The sequence below is a fragment of the Jaculus jaculus genome, chromosome 9 (genome assembly GCF_020740685.1).
Source record: "Jaculus jaculus isolate mJacJac1 chromosome 9, mJacJac1.mat.Y.cur, whole genome shotgun sequence".
In the NCBI taxonomy this organism is placed as follows: Eukaryota; Metazoa; Chordata; class Mammalia; order Rodentia; family Dipodidae; genus Jaculus; species Jaculus jaculus.
Genome location: NC_059110.1, coordinates 132,246,226 through 132,265,530, shown reverse-complemented (window position 1 = coordinate 132,265,530; position 19,305 = coordinate 132,246,226). Strand labels below are relative to the sequence as shown.

The window sequence follows — 19,305 nt, the reverse complement described above, 5'->3', positions numbered from 1 at the left end:
GGCACCTCAGCTAGTTCTGGGTTAGTAATTTTTTTTCCTGGTGTTTTGAGGTAGGGTCTCACTCTAGCTCAGGCTGACCTGAAATTCACTATATAGACTCAGGGTGGCCTCGAACTCACGGGTGATCCTCCTACCTTTGCCTCCTAAGTGCTGGAATTAAAGGCGCGTGCCCCACACATGGCTATAGCCAGATTTTTGAGGAAACCTTAAGCCTTTTATGCAATGAAAGTATTCAGAAAATATTCCTGTCCTATAAATATTGGGTCACTAAATTTCAAGATAAAGTTTTTTTAAATGATTGTAAATATTACAGAGTTATACTTTGAAAGTAATAATCACATAATCTTCACTCTGTATGGTTATGTTATGTAAGTCTGAACTTATTTCTGAAGAATTACATGTTTTTTCTTGTCTTTAGGGGTGTGCACACATGGTTTTCTTTCTTAAAGGGCTTGTCTCAAGCTCCTCAGAAGCTAAACTTACACAGGCTTTTAAAGTATCCTTTGTTCAGCTGAAGCTGGTTTTAAAGAGCATTATACAATGGTTCTGTTTCTTAATGTGTTTTCTTCCACCATACTGATATACTTTGACTATCAGGTATTTTATGGCACACCTGGGAAACATGCTTTGCTGTTGGATGACATAAATTACCTTTGTCTGGGTGAATATGTACAGCTATTGAGTGCATCCTTTTCTGTTTATTTTTCAGTTCAGCCCAATCCTTCCGTACTTATTGGCAATCCTATTAGAGCGTTTACTCCTCCACCCCCTCTGGGACCTCACCCAAATTTGGGGAAATCTCCAAGCCCCGTTCAAAGAATAGATCCTCACACTGGAACAAGTATTCTTTATGTACCTGCTGTCTATGGAGGGAATGTAGTTATGTCGGTGCCTTTACCTGTAAGTGGACATTTGTAATGCTTTCTACTGAATAAAATAAATAGGCTTCACTAAAATAATGACGTTCCCACATGGTGTTCTCCCCCACCCCCCATGCCAAGGCTTAAACCCAGAGCCGAATGCATGCTAGATAAACACTCTACCACCATGTCACAAACCTCAGCCCACACCTCTTTTTTCTTTTTTTTTTAAACATAACAGTGCCTATAGGCTTTTTAGAAGTAACTCTTTTAACCATTAACTTTTTTTTTAAAGGTTTTTTGAGGTAGGGTCTCACTATAGCCCAGGCTGACCTGGAATTCACTATATAGTCTTAGGGTGGCCTCGAACTCAGGGCAATCCTCCTACCTTTGCCTCCCGAGTGCTGGGATTAAAGGTGTTTTTTTTTGTTGTTGTTGTTGTTTTTTTTTTAATTATTTTAGAGAGACAGAGAGAAAGAGAGAGAGAGGGGAGAGCGAGATTTGGCATGCCAGAGCCTCAGTCACTGAAATCAAATTCCAGATGGTTGTACCACCGGGCATGTACAACCTTGCCCTTGCCTCACTTTTGTGTGTCTGGCTAACATGGGATCTGGAGAGTCAGACATGGGTCCTTAGGCTTTGTAGGCAAGCGCCATAACCACTAAGTCATCTCTCCGGCCTGAGGTTTTTTTTGTTTGTTTGTTTTTTTAAAGAAGCATCTCACTCTGTAGCCCAGGCTGGCCTGAACTCAAAGCATTCCTCGTACCTTAGCCTCCCAAGTGGTGGGACTAAAGGCGTGTTCCCCCACACCTGGGTCTAACCATTAAATTTTGAAATGACCAAGTAAATGTTTATTATTACTTAAAACTTGATACTAGATTAATAGGTACTGAAAAAGTGTATGAACTAGATGCTTTGATTTAGTGGTCTTTGTGGTACAAAATATTTTAAAATATTAGCAGAGCTAGTAAATTAGCCTCTTTTTATCTTTTGTTTTTTTAAATCCTTGTGTAACACATGAACTTTTCCTAGGGGATAGAGTTCATTGGAGGAGTCAGAGAGACTTGGGTTGGTCTAGTTTTCTTGGATCCAAGCTGTCTAGAAAATCCACGCCTCATGAAACATACTGCTTCTTCAAACATTACCAGACCTTTAAGACTAGGTTGTGGAGGACTTTCATCTTATATATACACTTATTTTTATTGTCTTTTAGGGTTTGGATACTTTGGAAATTTTATTAACTTGTAGATAAACATTTCCAAAGTTAGGAGCTTTGGGTAGGAAATCATTTCTCTCATGTAAGTGAAGTACTGCGATTTCCAGCAAGAGGTGATTTGGACAGAGTGCTCTGGCACTCCTGGCCACACTCAGAAGAGAAAACTGCTTACTGCAGGCATTCTGTTGCCATGTTGGCCCTGGTAGTTCACAGTCATGGCGGCCAAGCAGGAGCAGTTGTCAATAAAATACACACACTTCCTGCCTGTCCTCATAGACTTTTTAGGTTTTACCAAAGTTATTTCTTCCAGACAGCCTGGCAGTGTAATACATCATCTGCTTTAAATAGTCCATTAGGATTTATAGTTCATTCTACTAGGTCAAAGAACTTTTATTACATAAGCTTTCCGAGAGTCTGCATCTAGCAGTTAAAACCAAAACAATGGCAGTAGTTTAGATACCATTGTACTTATTCTGTTTAGTTGACATGCAGAGATTATCTAATGAGATATAGCTAAACAGGTTTTCTGTTTCTATTCTATATTTTAAAAGAGAGTTGAGGCCGGGCATGGTGGCACACACCTTTAATCCCAGCACTTGGGAGGCAGAGGTAGGAGGATTGCCAAGAGTTCAAGGCCACTCTGAGACTACATAGGGAATTCCAGGTCAGCCTGAGCTAGAGTGAGACTACCTTGAAAAACAAAAACCAAAAAAAAAAAAAAAAGAGTTAATTAAAAGCACTAATTAAAATAATGACCTGTTTGGATGTTATCCTATAGTTAATAAACATGAAATGATAGTGCATATAGTTGGAATACCTGGTTTTTGAGTTGAAACTCCTTAGACTAAATTCTAAACTCTCCCTTTTGTTCTCTTACTCAGTCTGTTTAACTGTATAACTATACAATTATGACTTTAAGATATAATTTTCATGGTAATCTATCTATTTATCTATATATGTATGTGTGTGTGTGCATGTGTATATGTATATACATATATATATGGAGAGAGAGAGAGAAAAAAAATGATTCAGAAGGATAAAACGTTTTAATGTCCCAAGGAATAAGTCTCAGTTTTAAGTATTCAATTTCTGCATAAACCCCTCAGAACAATACAGCTTTTCTTACATGTCAAAGATTGAGAGAGCCAGTATTGGCCAGTAACAACATAGCAATGATTCTGTCGATTCTTACTGTTAAGTAATCATGACTTGGGAGTTACCCATTTTGATAAAATAATCACCTTGGCATGTGTCTTGTCTGTCTGTCTTGGATTTTTGTAGTCAACAACACTATTATCAATTCATACTGAAAATACATTTATCACAATTCTTTCTTTCTTTTTTTTTAAATAACAATTTAGGTACCATGGACAGGATACCAGGGTAGGTTTGCAGTTGATCCTCGAATTATTACACACCAGGCAGCAATGGCCTACAATATGAACCTGTTACAGACACACGGACGTGGATCTCCCATACCTTATGGCCTTGGACATCATCCACCTGTCAGCATAGGGCAGCCGCAGAGTCAGCACTCAGAGAAGGATCAGCAAGAGCAAAATCGAAATGGTAAGTCACAGTGCTGCTCTTCTCTTCCTAAGCTGATAGCACGGGAATGATACCTACAACCTGATTATTACCCCAAGTTAGATACCTTTTTGAGAGAGAACATGATATAAAAACTGTGATCTGGGCTGGGGAGATGGCTTAGAAGTTAAGGCACTTGCCTGCAAAGCCGAAGGACTCAGGTTCAACTCCCTAGGACCCACATAAATGAACCAGATTCACAAGGTGGCACATGAGTCTGGAGTTCATTTCCAGTGGCTAGAGGCCCTGTCTATCTCCCTCTTTCAAATCAATCAATCAATCTGTGATCCTGCTGAGCATGCTGGCACTTACCTGTAATCCTGAGCTGAGGAAGCAGAGGCAGGAGGATCATCACAAATTTGAAGCTATCCTGGTCTGAATGGTGAGATCCAGGTCAGTCTAGGCCATATAGTGAGGTTCTGTCCCAAAATACCTGTGGATTTTCTGCTTACATGGTACAGATCAGTTAATGCATGTACAGACTTTGCATGTAATGTCCATTAAGTCCTTCTTTATGCTTGTTCTAACTAGTTTAATACATTAAATCTTAATATTTAGAGTTTTTTTTTTTTTTTTTGAGGTAGGGTCTCACTCTAGCCCAGGCTGACCTAGAATTCACTGTATAGTCTCAGGGTGTCCTCAAACTCTTGGCTATCCTCCTACGTGCTGAGATTAAAGGCGTGCGCCACCATGCCTGGAGTTCTTTAAATGGTAGTTACTTAAAATTGAGGTAGACAGCTGGGAAGGTGGCTCGGCACTTTCAGTTGATTGCGTATAAAACCTGCCAGGCTGGGTTGTTCTTCCTCACCCATGTGAAGCCAAATGCAAAAAAGTGGTGCATGGGCTGGAGAAATGGCTTAGTAGTTGAAGTGCTTGTCTGTCAAGCTTTAGGTGTCACACTGGACTCTTCAGATCACACGTAAGCCAGGTACACAAGGTTGCACTTGCACACAAAGTGGCACAAGTGGCTGGAGTTTGACTGCAGTGGCTGGAGGCCCTGGTGTCCCCCGCCCCCCCCCCCCCCGCTTTCTCGCTTTCTCACTCCCGCTCTCCCACATTAAAAAAAATGGAAGCCAGACGTGGTGCATGCCTGTAATCCCAGCACTCTGGAGGCAGAGGTAGGAGGATCACTGTGAGTTCAAGGCCACCCTGAGACTACATAGTAAATGCTAGGTCAGCCTGGACTAGAATGAAACCCTACATCAAAAAAAAAAAAAAAAACAAGAAAAAAAGTGATGCATGTATATGACATTCATTTGTAGTGGCAAGAGATGCACACATATGTGCAAAGATAAATAAAATGAAATTAATAAAAAAGAACTATGTATGTAGATATTGAGGTAAGAAGTCTTCTTCCTATTAAAGATTTTTGTTAATTAGAATTGGGCTTTTTGTTTTATTCTTTGCTTTATAGAATTTTGTGGGGGAGCTTTTTGAGACAGGGTCTAGTGTGATTTTGAACTTCCTGTGTAGCTGAGGATGACCTTGAACTTAGGATCCACCTGTCTCTACCTCCTAAGTACTGAAATTACAGGCATGAGCCACCATGCCTGACTACAGAGTTGTGAGCACCATCAAAACCAAGATGTAGTTTATTTGTAGCATCTCAGAAAGTTCCCTGTGCTCCTTTGCAGTCCACTCCCTCCTCTGCCCACACCCTGAGCTGGCCACTAGCTGGCTCCCTGCTTCTGTCTTTAGTGTGTGAAAGAAATCCTACATTGCCTAGTGAGTGCCTTTTGCTTGGCGTTGTTCACTTGATGTCATTCTTCTGCTGTTTCATCTGGTATGAGGCGTCAGTTGTTTGTTCCCCATTGTTTAGTCGTCTTCTCTAGGGATTCACTGTACATGCTTAGTCCAAATCTATCCGCCCGCCAGTCAGTGGACATGTCAATTATTTCTAATGTCTGCCTCCTAAGACCAAAGCTGCCAAGAACATATATGTGAATACATGTTTTCATTCATCTTCTGAAAATACTTAGGAGTGAGATTGCTGGATACACTGTATTACATATTTGTGTTGTATTCCAAAGTGCCTGAATTATTTTTGTTTATATAGTAATATATGCAATTTCCTATTGCTTCATATTCTCACCATCTCTTGTAAAAACTATTTATTTATTTATTTATTTATTTACTTATTTTTGTATCTATTTAAGAGGGGGGAGATTGGAAGAGGCAGAAAGAGAGAGAATAGCATGCTAGGGGCTCCAGCCATTATAAATAAACTCAAAACATATGCACCCCCTTGTGCATCTGGCTTAGGTGGGTGCTGGGAAAGTGAGCCTGGGTCCTTAGAGTTTGCAGGTAAGCGCCCTAACCACTAAGCAATCCCTCCAGCTCTCTCAACTCTTTTTTTTTAAATTCTTTTTTTTTTAAATTTTATTTTTATTTATTTATTTGAGAGAGAGAGAGAGAGAGATCAGAAGAGGCAGATAGAATGAGCATGCCAGGGCCTCTAGCCAGTGCAAATGACCTCTAGATGCATGCACCCCCTTGTGCATCTTGCTTACGTGGGTCCCGGGTTGTCAAGCCTGGGTCCTTTGGCTTCACATGCAAGCGCCTTAAATGCTAAGCCATTTCTCCAGCCCTTAGCTATCTCTCTCTCTCTCTTTTTTATTTTTTTATTTTTTCGAGGTAGGGTCTCTCTCTAGCCCAGGCTGACCTGGAATTCATTCTGTAGTCTCAGGGTGTTCTCGAACTTTTGGCGATCCTCCCATCTCTGCCTCCCGAGTGCTGGAATTAAAGGTGTGTGCCACCACGCCTGGCCCTTAGCTATCTGTTGATAGTGTCAAGTCTTTGACTTTACTCTTGCATGGCTTGTCATGGTTATATTAATTAGCAATTCCTCAGGACTAACGGTCTTGTTTGCTTGCTTTGTGCTTCTTTGCCATGTATGTATCTTCTTTGCTGTCAGTGGTATGTGTGTCTCATGTAGCCTGGTTGGCTTTGAACTTATGACCTTCCTGTCTGAGTCTTCCTAGCTATGGGGTGACAGGCATGCACTACCACTTGCGCTGTGTGTATCTTCTTTGATGAAACGTTATTTCATGCATTTTGCTCACTTTATTGAGTCCCTTTTCTTTTTTCTTTTAAAATTAAAAAAAAAAATTTTTATTTAGTTGAGAGAGAGAGAGGGAGAGAGAAGAAAGCACGCACGCGCACACACACAGAATGGGGGGCACATCAGGGCCTCCAGCCACTGCAAATGAACTCCAGATGCATGTGCCACCTTGTATATCTGGCTTATGTGGGTCCTAGGGACTTGAACCTGGTTCCTTAGGCTTTGTAGGCAAGGGCCTTAACCACAAAGCCGTATCTCCAGCCCTGAGTTCCTTTATTTATTTATTTATTTATTTGTTTATTTATTTGGTTTTTCGAGGTAGGGTCTCACTCTGGTCCAGGCTGACCTGGAATTCACTATGTATTCTCAGGGTGGCCTTGAACTCACAGCGATCCTCCTACCTCTGCCTCCCGAGTGCTGGGATTAAAGGCGTGCGCCACCACGCCCGGCTCTCCTTTTTTTTAAAATATGCTTTAGGTGTTATTTCATCTATTATTATTTTTATTTATTTACATGTATATGTGGTGTATGCATGTACCAGGGTCTCTCGCTGCTGCAAAACAATGCTAGATACATGCATCACTTTGCATCTAGCTTTATATGGAGGCAGTGGATAGAGCCTAGGCCTTTAAGCTTTGTAAGCAAGTACCTTTAATTGCAGAGCCATCTCTGCATCCCTACATATTATTTTGATTTGCAAATTTTTATTAATATGAGGCAGCATGGATCTTCAAAGGAAGGCCTTCAGCACAGTTCACATCACTTTGCAGGAGAGTTCACTCTTCTTTTCTTTCAATGTATTTATTTGAGAGAGAGAAAGAGGCAGATACGGAGAACATGGGCACATCATGCTTCTAGCCAAACAAACTCCAGATGCATGTGCCACATTGTACATCTGGCTTACATGGGTCCTGGGGATTTAAACTTGTGTCCTTAGGCTTCACAGACAAGTGTCTTAATTGCTAAGCCATCTCTCCAGCCCCCCCTTTTTTTGGGGGGGAGTTCTTTCTTTAGGAAACCTTGGGCTCTTCCTTTTTTTTTTTTAATATTTTTATTTATTTGACACAGAGAGAGAGAGAGAGAGAGAGAGAGAGAGAGAGAGAGAGAATGAGAATGGGCAGGCCAGAGTAAAGCAAGATTTTAAACTAAAAGGCCTTTCACATTATTTTGTTCCCATGAAACCTTGATTAATATAGCTCTTCAAAGTTTTTCTTCAGTAGCATGTTCCATAAATTCTGGTATATTTTCACTTCTGTTTAATTCAGTATACGTTCTAATTTCTTTTCAATTTAGATACATGAGCTAGGTGGGATGGTATGTGCATGAGGCAGGTGAATTGTGAGTTCCAGGTCAGCCCAGGCTGCATAGTAAGGCCATGTCTCAGAACCATAAACAAACAATTAGATTCATAAGTTACTTAGAATGGTGACTTTTAGTTTCCAGATACTGGAGATTTATGATTTTTTTTCTGTTTTTATTTTCTAATTTAACTCTGTTGTGGTAAGAGACTATACTGTGTCTTACTTGATTGTTTTGAGCTTACTGAGATTGGTCTTACAGCCAGGGTATGGTCCATGTTTATAGATGCTCCATGTGTAACTGGAAAGAATGGCATATTAGGGGTTGGTGTGTTGGTGGTAGGCCTTAATTCTGTCCTCACTGGTTTTGCTGTCAATTACTGAAGAGAGCTGGGTTTCTAGATGGTTTGTGGTTTTGAAACTGGGTGTTATGTGGCCCAGGCTGTCCTCAAACTGCCCTTGTAGCCAAAGATGATCTTGAACTCTGCTCTCCTCCCTCCACTTCCCCAGTGCTGGGATTATAGGCAGGTGCCCATTCCTGGCTTGCTTGTCGAGGTTTTCTTTTATGTCCTGTCAGTCCTCAGCAAATGTTGAGGTTCTGTTGTTAGGCAATACACAGGGAAGAATATGTCTTATTGAACTTATCATTATGAAATGCTGGTCTTTGTGTCTAGTAATACTTTATTCTGAGATCTACTTTGGTTAATATTAGTGAAGTGACTTTAGTCTTTTTGATTAAGGACAGCATGACATAGTTTTCCCCCTAACATTTTGCTTTTGACCTATTTGTGACTTTAAGTACTTTTATGAGGTTGAAACTATAGTTCAGTAGTAAGGTATGTGTTTTAACATGCTCAAAGGGCTTACATTTCATCACCACATTAAAAACCGAACATTGGGCTGGGGATATGGCTCAGCAGTAAAAGGTGCTTGTTTGCAAAGCCTCTTGGCCCAGGTTTGATTCCCCAGTGTCCAAGTAAAGCCAAATGCACAAAGTGGTGCATGCATCTGGAGTTCATTTCAAGGGGCAATAGGCCCCACAGTGTGTACATGTTCACACTCCCCCCCCCCAATAAACATTCATTCAACATGATGGACTTCTTAATTTTTTTAATCATTTTTATTTATTTATTTGAGAGCGACAGGCAGAGAGAGAAAGAGGCAGATAGAGAGGGAGAGAGAGTGGATGTGCCAGAGCCTCCAGCCACTGCAAACGAGCCCCACACGCATGCACCCCTTGTGCATCTGGCTAACATGGGTCCTGGGGAATCAAGCCTCGAACCAAGGTCCTTAGGCTTTACCGGCAAGTGCTTAACTGCTAAGCCATTTCTCCAGCCCCTGAAGGACTTCTTTTAATGCTGTTTGAGCTAATGTATGCTGGTGATTAATTATTTCAGCTTTTATGTATCTTAAAAATATCCTTATTGAACTCTTGGAAGATACTTTTGCAGGGTAAGGAACTTGCGGTCAGCCTTACTGCAGTTGAGTCTGTCACTGATGCCATTCTGTTGTTCTCTCCTTTACATTGTTTTCAGTGATAAATCTGATACAATCCTAATTGTATTTCTGTATGAAATATGTCGTGCTTTCTTTGGCTTCTTTAAAGATTTTTATTTTAAAGCTAGACATGGTGGCTTATTAATCCCAGCACTTGGGAGGTTGAGGTAGAAGGATCACTGTGAGCGCGAGGCCAGCCTGAGTAGACTACATAGTAAATTCTAGGTCAGCCTGTACTACAATGAGACTCTATCTCCAAAAACCAAAACAACAACAAAAAAAGATTTTTATTTTACGGTGGTTTTAGCAATTAAGAGTTTGAGGAGCTTTCCTCATGTCCCTTGTATCAGATCTTTTGTTTTATACTTTTCATGAGGCTTGGATTAACCTGGACATCTGTAGATATTTTTTCTGCTTCCCTTCTTATCCTGTTCTTTAGAGATTCCAATTATCCTTACGTTAGGGTACTTAATATTTCACAAAGTTCCTGGGTGTGCCTTTCCTTGGTTTTCAGTGTTTTCTCTTCATCTTGGACAGTTTCTGTTTTACTTCAGCTCAGGCTTGCCAGGCTCTTCGTAAGTGCTCTCTAATCCAGCACTGCCCATTCAGTGGTGTTCCTCTCAGACATTATCGTTTCCATTTCTTGAAGTTTAGTGCTAACTATGTTGTGTTGATTTTGCAAAGTTCTGGTAGCATTACTAAAGGAGTGTTTCTTAGCAGGAGCCCAAGTTGAGGCACCCTTCAAGGAACTCAAAAACATTAAAAGATTAGTTCTTAAAAGATTAGAGCTTTTCATATATGTGAAAATATTTAAGTCTACTATAATTGTTGCTTGAAAACCTTAATTTTGCCTATTCTATAACTCATCACCCACTTATGTTTAGTTTGCTGTTACTTTTTATTTTTATTTTTGTTTATTTATTTGAGAGCGACAGAGAGAGAAAGAGGCAGATAGAAAGAAAGAATGGGTGCACCAGGGCCTCCAGCCACTGCAAACAAACTCCAGGCACGTGTGCCCCCTTGTGCATCTGGCTAACGTGGGTCCTGGAGAAACAAGCCTCAACCAGGGTCCTTAAGCTTCACAGGCAAGCGCTTAACCACTAAGCCATCTCTCCAGCCCACTTTATTTTTAGTTATTTATTTGAGAGAGAAAGAGGCAAGTGGAGAGAGAGAGAATGGGCACTGCAAATGAACTCAAAGACACATGTGCCACCTTGTGCATCTGGCTTATGTGGGTCCTAGGGAATGGAACCTGGGTCCTTTGGTTTTGTAGGCAAGTACCATAACCGCTAAGCCATCTCTTCAGCCCTGCAGTTACTCTCAAAGATTATAACTTAATATTTTTAAAAGTTTTTAGTCAGCTTTTTGTCATTGTGACAAATCATCTGTTATAAATAGCTTATGGGGACAAGTTTTTTTGGGGGGGCTCATGGTTTCAAAGGTTTCAATCCATACTTGCTTGATCCATTGTTTTGGGTCTGTGGCAGCATCACATATTACATAGTACATTATATGGGAACATGTGGTGGAAGTAACCAGACTTGTTTACTTCATGGTGGTAGGGAAGTAAAAAGAAAAAGAAGGTGGAGGAAATGGCTCAGTGGGTAACTGAGTTTTCTGAACAAGCATGAGAGCCTGAGGGGGCCTGAGTGCAAATACCCAGATCCCACATAAGCAGCTGGGTATGGCCACACGCACTTTTAACCTCATTCCCACAAAAGGGAGCACAGTTACGGAAATTGCCTGGGCTCACAGCAAGCTTTGGTACCAGTAAAAGCTCAGTGTAAGAATGGGCAAAGAACAGTGGAATGGAACCCTGGATGTTCTGTTCCAGCCACCACAGGTGAGTGCCTTCCAGCACAGGTGAGCACATGGGGCATCCACAAGGGCACGTCACATGCATGTAACATACCACTTCCCCGTACACACCCAGTAAGAGGAAGAAGAGAGGGAGGGGATAAGGTTCCAGTAAGTATCCCCTTGAAGTCATGTGCCCATTCACCTTACTTTCCTTCCACTAGTCTCCACACCCAAAGATTTTACACCTCCCAATAACACCACAGGCTGGAGAATACGCTGGTTAGCATATGGGTTGGCAGGGAACTTGTAAGAACCAAGCTGTAACATTCAGTATAAATTATTCACTAAATGGAACTGGTCCACTATTTGGATATTTGCTTAATTGCATCTGTAAATGAACAGTGATGAACCTTTATTTTAATTTTATTTTTTATTATTTTTGTTTTTCGAGGTAGGGTATTACTCTAGCTCAGGCTGACCTGGAATTCATTATGTAGTCCCAGGATGGTCTTGAACTTATGGCGATACTCCTACCTCTGCTTCCTGAGTGTTGGGATTAAAGGCGTGTGCCACCACACCCAGTTTACCTTTTTTTTTTTTTTTTTAAGGAAAAGAAAATATTTACAAGGGGAGAAAGAGAGGCAATGAATGGTCATGCCAGGGCCTCTAGATGCTGCAAACAGACTCCAGATGAATGTGCCACTTTGTGTATCTGGTTTTATGTGGGTACTGGGGAATTGAACCTGGGTCCTTTGGCTTTGCCAGCAAGCACTTTAACTGCTAAGCCATCTCTCTAGCCTTTATAAATAAGCAAGAATGCCAAGACCTTTCCGATGTTTAGTTTTAAAAATGAGGCTGGGGCTGGAGAGACAGCTTAGTGGTTAAGGCACTCGCCTGCAAAGCCAAAGGACCCACGTTTGACTGCTCAGGACCTACGTAAGCCAGATGCACAAGGAGGCGCACGCGTCTGGAGTTTGTTTGCAGTGGCTGGAGGTCCTGGTGCACCAATTCTCTCTCTCCCTCCCTCCCTCCCTCCCTCCCTCCCTCCCTCCCTCCCTCCCTCCCTCCCTCCCTCCCTCCCCCTCTCTACCTCTTTCTCTTAAATAAGTAATTAAATAAATAAATAAATAAAATATATTTTAAAAAATGAGGCTGTACATTCCTAGAGATTGGGCAGTTTCCTAAGGATTATATGATATTTTAAGGTTATCCCTTTATTAAATTTTTGCCTTGTCAATGAGGTTTGCTTCACTTACAGATTTCCTTTTTAGCAGAGAAACTGAAACTTTGAAAACTGAAGAATAAAATGCACACGGTAATAGAAATCAATAACAATGAGTGAATCATGTTTAAAATATTCTTCTTTGTTTAGTATTGGATAGTCACCGTAAGGTCACATTGACAAGAAAATTTATAAGGATTTTGAAATATTTTCTTAGGTAAAACTGATGCGAATAATTCTGGAGCTGAAATGAGTAAGATTCGAACACCCGAGAAGAAGTCTTCAGAAGCAAAACAGGTATGCATCTTGTGCTCAGTGAACACTTGGTCAGTCTTCCCAGAATACTCTTGAAGGAAAGTAGCCCTCCCTTTTTTGGGGGGGAGTTGAAGTAAGGTCTCACTCTAGCCAGGCTGACCTGGAATTCACTATGTAGTCTCATGATGGCCTTAAACTTGTGATGATCCTCCTACCTCTGCCTCCCGAGTTCTGGGATTAAAGGCATGCACCACCACACACAGTTTAGTACCTCCTTTTTATATGTATCTTTATGGTTATTGTTTCCCATGGATCCAGTGGGTCATGCTGCAGTGATAGATTTAAAGAGACTCTCCATGGTTAGGTGCTGTGAAAACAGTCACAGGTTCATCACTGACAGTGACCTTCAAATGGAAAGGAATGATCACGTGAAGAGAAAGGAGGCCTCACTTCTTCAGTCCCTCTCCTGGTTCTCTTGCCACCTACACTATAGAAATCCTCCCTCGGTGTGCCATTCATCTAGCTTTCCTGTTTCTGTGCTAGTGAGCTGGTTAGAGATCATGTCTCTGGTTGGATTAGTGCCCCTGTAAACTCAAGTTTTCTACTTTTCAGTGGAACAATGAGGTTTCTTGCCTTTCTTTTGCATATACCTCGCTCCTTTACATTTTTCTCAGTGGCTTTTCCCAAGCCTGATTACTTTCTACCTGCTGATGTCTTTATATTATCAAGAGACTGGATTGGAGAGATGACTTAGGAGTTAAGGCACTTGCCTGTGAAGCCTAAGGACCCGCGTTCAAATTGCCAGATCCCACATAAGCCAGACAGCACAAGGTGACTCATGCATAAGGTTGCACATGCACACAAGGCGGCTCACATGTCTGGAGTTTGTTTACGGTATCTGGAGTAGTCTGTCTCCCCACTCCCCTCCCCCCATAAAAAGAAAAAGGCCAGTCTGTTGGGCTTGCCTCAAAGAGACGGGGGGGGGGGGGTGGGAGAAGGATGGTTTTGTTGTAAACTTAATATTATCAGTATTTCACCCTGTTAATTGATAATGTTAAGTATCTCACTGTTTCTATGTCCTGAACCTCTTTGTTTTCTTATCACCAGCTCTAGCAGATGAGCTCCTCCAGAGCTCAATGTCTCCTCTTCCCATCACCTCGCACCTCGTCCCTTCTTCTCTCCATCTTTAGGTTCTTCCAGTCACTGATTATTCCTATTCTGCTTCCACTGTGCTTGCTTGTACTCAGGTGAGCACATTGGTTGACAGACTCTTAAAAAGCACTTTCTGCTGGGTTGTGTATAGCTCCATGGTAGAACACTTGCCTCACATTTGTGAGGCCCTGGGTTCAATCCCCAGTACTGCCAAAAAAAATAAATAAAGACAACTTTTTATTTTTTGGCTTTCATCTCCTTAATAGGCGTTTTAACTTTTAAAAACCTTATCTCTCATTTGTTTAACCCAGACTTTCACCATGACCAAGCTCCCAAGTAACCGTGTCTCATATGCACCTCATGTGTTCTCTTACCTTGTTTTGTGTTTGACATTTGACTATTTATTTCTACTGATCTCTTTGACACCCTATTTCTACTTCTACAACTCTCTAATATAATTCTTGAGCTCTTTAATACATTCCCCTTTATACCAATCCTTATGATCCTAGTCCTTACTTTGAAATTTTCCAGAATTCTGTCTTTGTACCACTTCTCCTTGCATTCTCTAGTTGATTACCATAAACTAGTGCAATTCATTTGCTCATACTAGAGACTTTCAAATCTAAGCTCTAACTGCCACCTCTGTATTCGTTTTTTTGTGTCTCATAGGCATCTCTGGCTGTCAGATAGGTCAGAGATGGAGGGTTCATATTGTAGGAGGAGCTTCAGTGTGAATGAAACCATTTGAGAATCCCTGAAAGGGGTGGAGGGATGCTTTAGGGAAAGGAAACGTGCTGTGGGTTGGGAGGGGTGGAGGAAAAGGAACGGTGTGCTGGGGTCACGCAGCAGGAGGAACAGCAAGTGCAGGTGTACTTAGAGGCAGGTTGGGACAGGTCCCAGCACAAGAGTTCTCGGTAACACAAAAGCGTCTGAATCCAGGGTAGAGCTAAGTGTCTGTCGTATCATTGTTTATTAATTCTGTTTTAAATTTTCTATGAGAGGACAAGCCCACCATGACATAGACATGGTTTGTTTTCTTTATACCCTCATGCTTTTTCTGGGGGCCAGAAAAAATAAAAAGCAAACTCCTAGCTCTCTTTGATTCACTGCCTTCATATTAAAGGCAGATGATAAGAGGAAAATGGAATTCTGATACTAGTAGACACAGCGCCTTACAGAGCAGCCCACTCTGCGTAGGATCGTAGAGCAGCACAGCTGACCTGCATTTCGGTGACGCACCCTAGCTGTGTGACTGTGTCAGAGTCAGAAGTACTGGTCAGGGAGCCAGTAAGCAGTCCTGGCATCTGGTCTGCTTCTCCATTACGTGGTTGTAGTGAGTGTAGTGAGCACATCCACAGTGTCTTCTGGAGAAAGTTGCATCCCTGAGTGTTGTAACTTCAGTCATTGACACAATGACAATTTGTAGGGACATGTTTGGTTGAAGAACCTTACTTAATTGGGTTCTGAGGTTTGAATAGCAGGGACGGCATCTGCTTAGGAAGCCTGGGACAGAGTTGTCATCATCCTCCCTTCTTGTTGTAGATAACTTATGCATATCCAGTGTTGTAGTCAGGATTGCATTGCTGGTAGAAATCACCCAACCAAGAGCAGCTTGTGGGAAAAAAAAAAAGAGGTTTGTTTTGGCTTACACGCTTGAGGGGGAAGCTCCATGATGGCAGGGAAAATGATGGCATGAGCAGAGGGTGGACATCACCCCCTGGCCTACATCAAATGAACAATAGCAACAGGAGAGTGTGCCAAACACTGGCAAGTGGAAACTTGCTATAATACCCATAAGCCCGCCCCCAACAATACACTGCCTCCAGGAGGCCTTAATTCCCAAATCTCCATCAGCTGGGAACCTAGCATTCAGAACACCTAAGTTTATGGGGGACATTGAATCAAACCACCACACCCAGTAATCCCAAGGATCCAGGACCAAATACAATGGCCGTCCATTTGAGTGAGAAATGAGTGAGAACTCCTGGAGTATGAGCGGCCGTGCCCCCACCTGTGGCAACATTTGGTCATCACATGTAGCCCAGGTCAGTTCAGGAACCAAGCTACTTGTTCTGTTGCGACTGATTGGTTCCCTGGTCAACTTGACAGTCTTTAGCTACACAAGTGCTCTGCAGTCCTCACTGACTCTGTCAACACCAGAACTTAGTGATACATGCCAAAACAGTGTGTGCAGTGGTTTAATGGGTAAAAAGAAAAATTACTAACTTTCCATTTTATAGTTGTTCTTTGCATTATGATCAAGTTTGCATTTTGGAACAGCAGCTCTCTTTAACTTAAAAACATTTCTTTGGTAGTGTACCACAGCTTATAAAAGGATTAAAAATTAGTGTGGGATCATTCAGGGCCTTGTGTAATTGGACTCTTGCAGTTTTTTCTTAGGTCATAAAGGGGAAACTAACATGTAAGCAAGTGAGGTTCTTCCTTGCTCTATATATACAGAACATCTATCCCTTGTTCTGCTATTTATTTATTTTATTTTATTTTATTTTTTGTTTTTTTTCAAGGTAGGGTCTCACTCCAGCTCAGGCTGACCTGGAATTCACTATGTAGTCTCAGGGTGGCTTCGAACTCATGGCGATACACCTATCTCTGCCTCCCAAGTGCTGGGACTAAAGGCATGTGCCACCACGCCTGGCTGTTGTGCTGTATTTTTTTTTTTTCTCTCTTAACTTTGCATAAGCTGTCACCTTTAGTCAGAGTGTCCTTCTTTTCACAATGTCCCAGCTGTTTTTGTAAGAGTCAACTCAAAATATCGTCCATTGCCTCTATGAAGTCATCTTCAATTTTCTTAGGCCCTAGGATCTCCTCACATAACATACTGTTTGAATGTCTCTGATTACATGGTTACTTGTGTCTGCTGGATTTAAAACAAGAAGTTTTGACAAGCTTGTTCTATAAAAGGCCAGACAATAAATCTTAGGGTTTGTAGGCCTTATGGTGGAGGTTGTAAGTGTTCGGTTAGGGCCCTACTTTACAGCCACCTACTTTAATCTCTTAAATGCATAGGCGAAATCTTATTGCTACTTTTTAATTTCCAAAAGCAGGCACAATGCACATGGTAGGGCCCCCACAAAAGTTTGTTAAAGGAAGGAGTATCAGTATTATGCAGTGCAAATATTAGCACCCAGGCTGTTCTTCACAGTGAGGCAGGTCCTGCTTTTTCATTTCTAAGTTGTTAGAGAAGCACCTCCTGTTAATGCTGCCATGCTTGAAGAAGATGAGATAGACAAACACAATGAAATCGGAAGGGGAGAGCACATTTTATTGATTTATATCTGAAAGAAATTAATGGTTATCTTTCTAAGGAAGAAAGTGTGAAATTAAAAATTGTGTTGAAATTAAAGTGGATATGCTAATAAAATGTCAGTGTCTTCTCTTGTGACTCAGATTTAATATACTGTTTTTCATTTGCCCTATTTTTTAATTTGACTGTCAGAAAATGATTGATGGAGCACCTACCACTCCCGCTGTCACTGATCAGAACATCATCTTCAGTGCATTGTGGTTGGAAAAGGTGAAGAACCACTGAGCCCAGTCTCTCAGTTTAAAAGGCTTCCTGTTATTTTTTTTCTAGGTTGAGTTGGAGTCACATCCACAAAACAGAAGTCCTGAATCACGTCCTGCTGTTGTTTATCCCAATACCAAATTTCCTCGCAAAGATAATCTCACCCCAAGACACATAAGTCTTCCTCTTCCCGCTCCCCATGCACAGTACGCAATCCCTAATCGCCATTTCCATCCGCTTCCCCCGCTACCACGACCACCCTTTCCAATTCCTCAGCACCACACCTTGTTAAATCCGCAGCAGAATAATTTGCCTGAACAAGCAAATCCAGTGCTGCCCCAGCCAAATCAGGTAGTCCAGCCCCACAGCCAGCTGAGCCCCCAGCCCCCGCCACCACCTCAGCTCTCTCCTGCCTATCAAGCAGGCCCTAGCAGTGCTGTTTTCAATAATGCACTTTCCCACCGACCACAGTCCCCTCCCACAGAGGCTGTGATTCCAGAGCAGCAGCCCCCTCCCATGCTGCCTGATGGTCACAGTCCTCTGAGAGCCGTTGCACAGCCCGCACCCCTCCTTCCTCCACATCTGAACAACTTCATTGATGAGAGCGCCGCAGGTCTGCCCATAGGAGAGGCTTTAGGTAAGCACCTAGTACAACTATGTGTAAAAAGTTTAAAAACAGTTGGCCTGGAGAGATGGCTTAGCAGTTAAGGTGCTCGCCTGCAAGGCCTAAGGACCTAGGTTTGATTTCCCCAGGACCCACATAAGCCAGACGCACAAGGTGGCACATGTGTCTGGAGTGTGCTTGCAGCGGCTGGAGACCCTGTTGCACCCATTTTGTCTACCTACCTGCCTCTTTCTTTCTCAAATAAATATTTTGAAAATTTGTATAAGCTGTCACCTTTAGTCAGAGTGTCCTTCCTTTCCCAGAATGTCCCAGCTGTTTCTGTAAGATTCAACTCAAAATACTGTCCATCGCCTCTGGGAAGTCATCTTCAATTTTCTTAGGCCCTAGGATCTCACATAATACACAACTAGGTTGAGTTGGAATCAAATCCACAAAACAGGAAGGTGGTTTGCTTAAAATAACACCTACCATATACAGTATTAAATTAGGTCAGGATTGATTCATTTCTCAAAAAAAATTCCAGCAAAACCAGCCACTTGGTGTAATAATCAGACTCGAGTTCAAGTACTATATAGATAGAATATTAAGCATTAACTTGATGTCACATTATGTGTTTATGCAAGTGAGGAAAATCATCATTTTCACAGCTCTTTTTTCTGGCAATACTCTCTACCCAAGCCAAACTAGCTCATGGTGATCCTCCTACCTCTGCCTCCAGAGTGCTGGGATTAAAGGCGTGTGCCACTACACCTGGCTTCAAACAGCAATTTCTTTGGCCTCAGGTTGAAAATCAGATTGTAAAGACGCTTGAAAGAATTAATTTGAAGCCCCAAATTCACAAAGACTTAATTTTCCCACAAACATTTCTGCAGATCGAATACATGGGAGTGCAGCTCTGGAAGCCCTGAGGCAGCAGCAAGCACGGCTGCAGCAGTGGAGCGAGCAGCGGGCCTACCTCAGCCAGAGCAGTCTTGCGTACCCGCACCACCCCCACCCCCACCCTCAGCACCTTCCTCAGCCACCCATGGGCCTGCGTCAGCCTCCAGTGAGGACAGAGTGGAAGCTCACTGGCAGTGCTGAAGATGAGGCAGAAACGGCCTTCTCCAGGTATCCCACAGACCAGAAATGGCTCTGTGTTCTGCCTCTTGATGGCAGTTCTTTCAGCTTTGAATTAGAATATTGTCTGGAAGAAACTGAATGCTGGCC

At 42.1% G+C, this 19,305-nt stretch overlaps 1 protein-coding gene across 5 annotated transcripts in view; it reads left to right on the top strand.

The window, feature by feature from the left end:
• Helz (helicase with zinc finger) overlaps window positions 1-19,305 on the top strand; it is a 181,032-nt gene that overhangs the window by 137,861 nt on the left and 23,866 nt on the right. For all 5 annotated transcript variants that reach the window (XM_045159247.1, XM_045159244.1, XM_045159245.1 and 2 more), the window contains 5 exons: window positions 710-900; window positions 3,438-3,645; window positions 12,759-12,838; window positions 17,544-18,111; window positions 18,972-19,206. In XM_045159247.1, coding sequence (XP_045015182.1) covers window positions 710-900; window positions 3,438-3,645; window positions 12,759-12,838; window positions 17,544-18,111; window positions 18,972-19,206 — 1,282 coding nt within the window. The remainder of the gene's footprint in view (window positions 1-709; window positions 901-3,437; window positions 3,646-12,758; window positions 12,839-17,543; window positions 18,112-18,971; window positions 19,207-19,305) is intronic.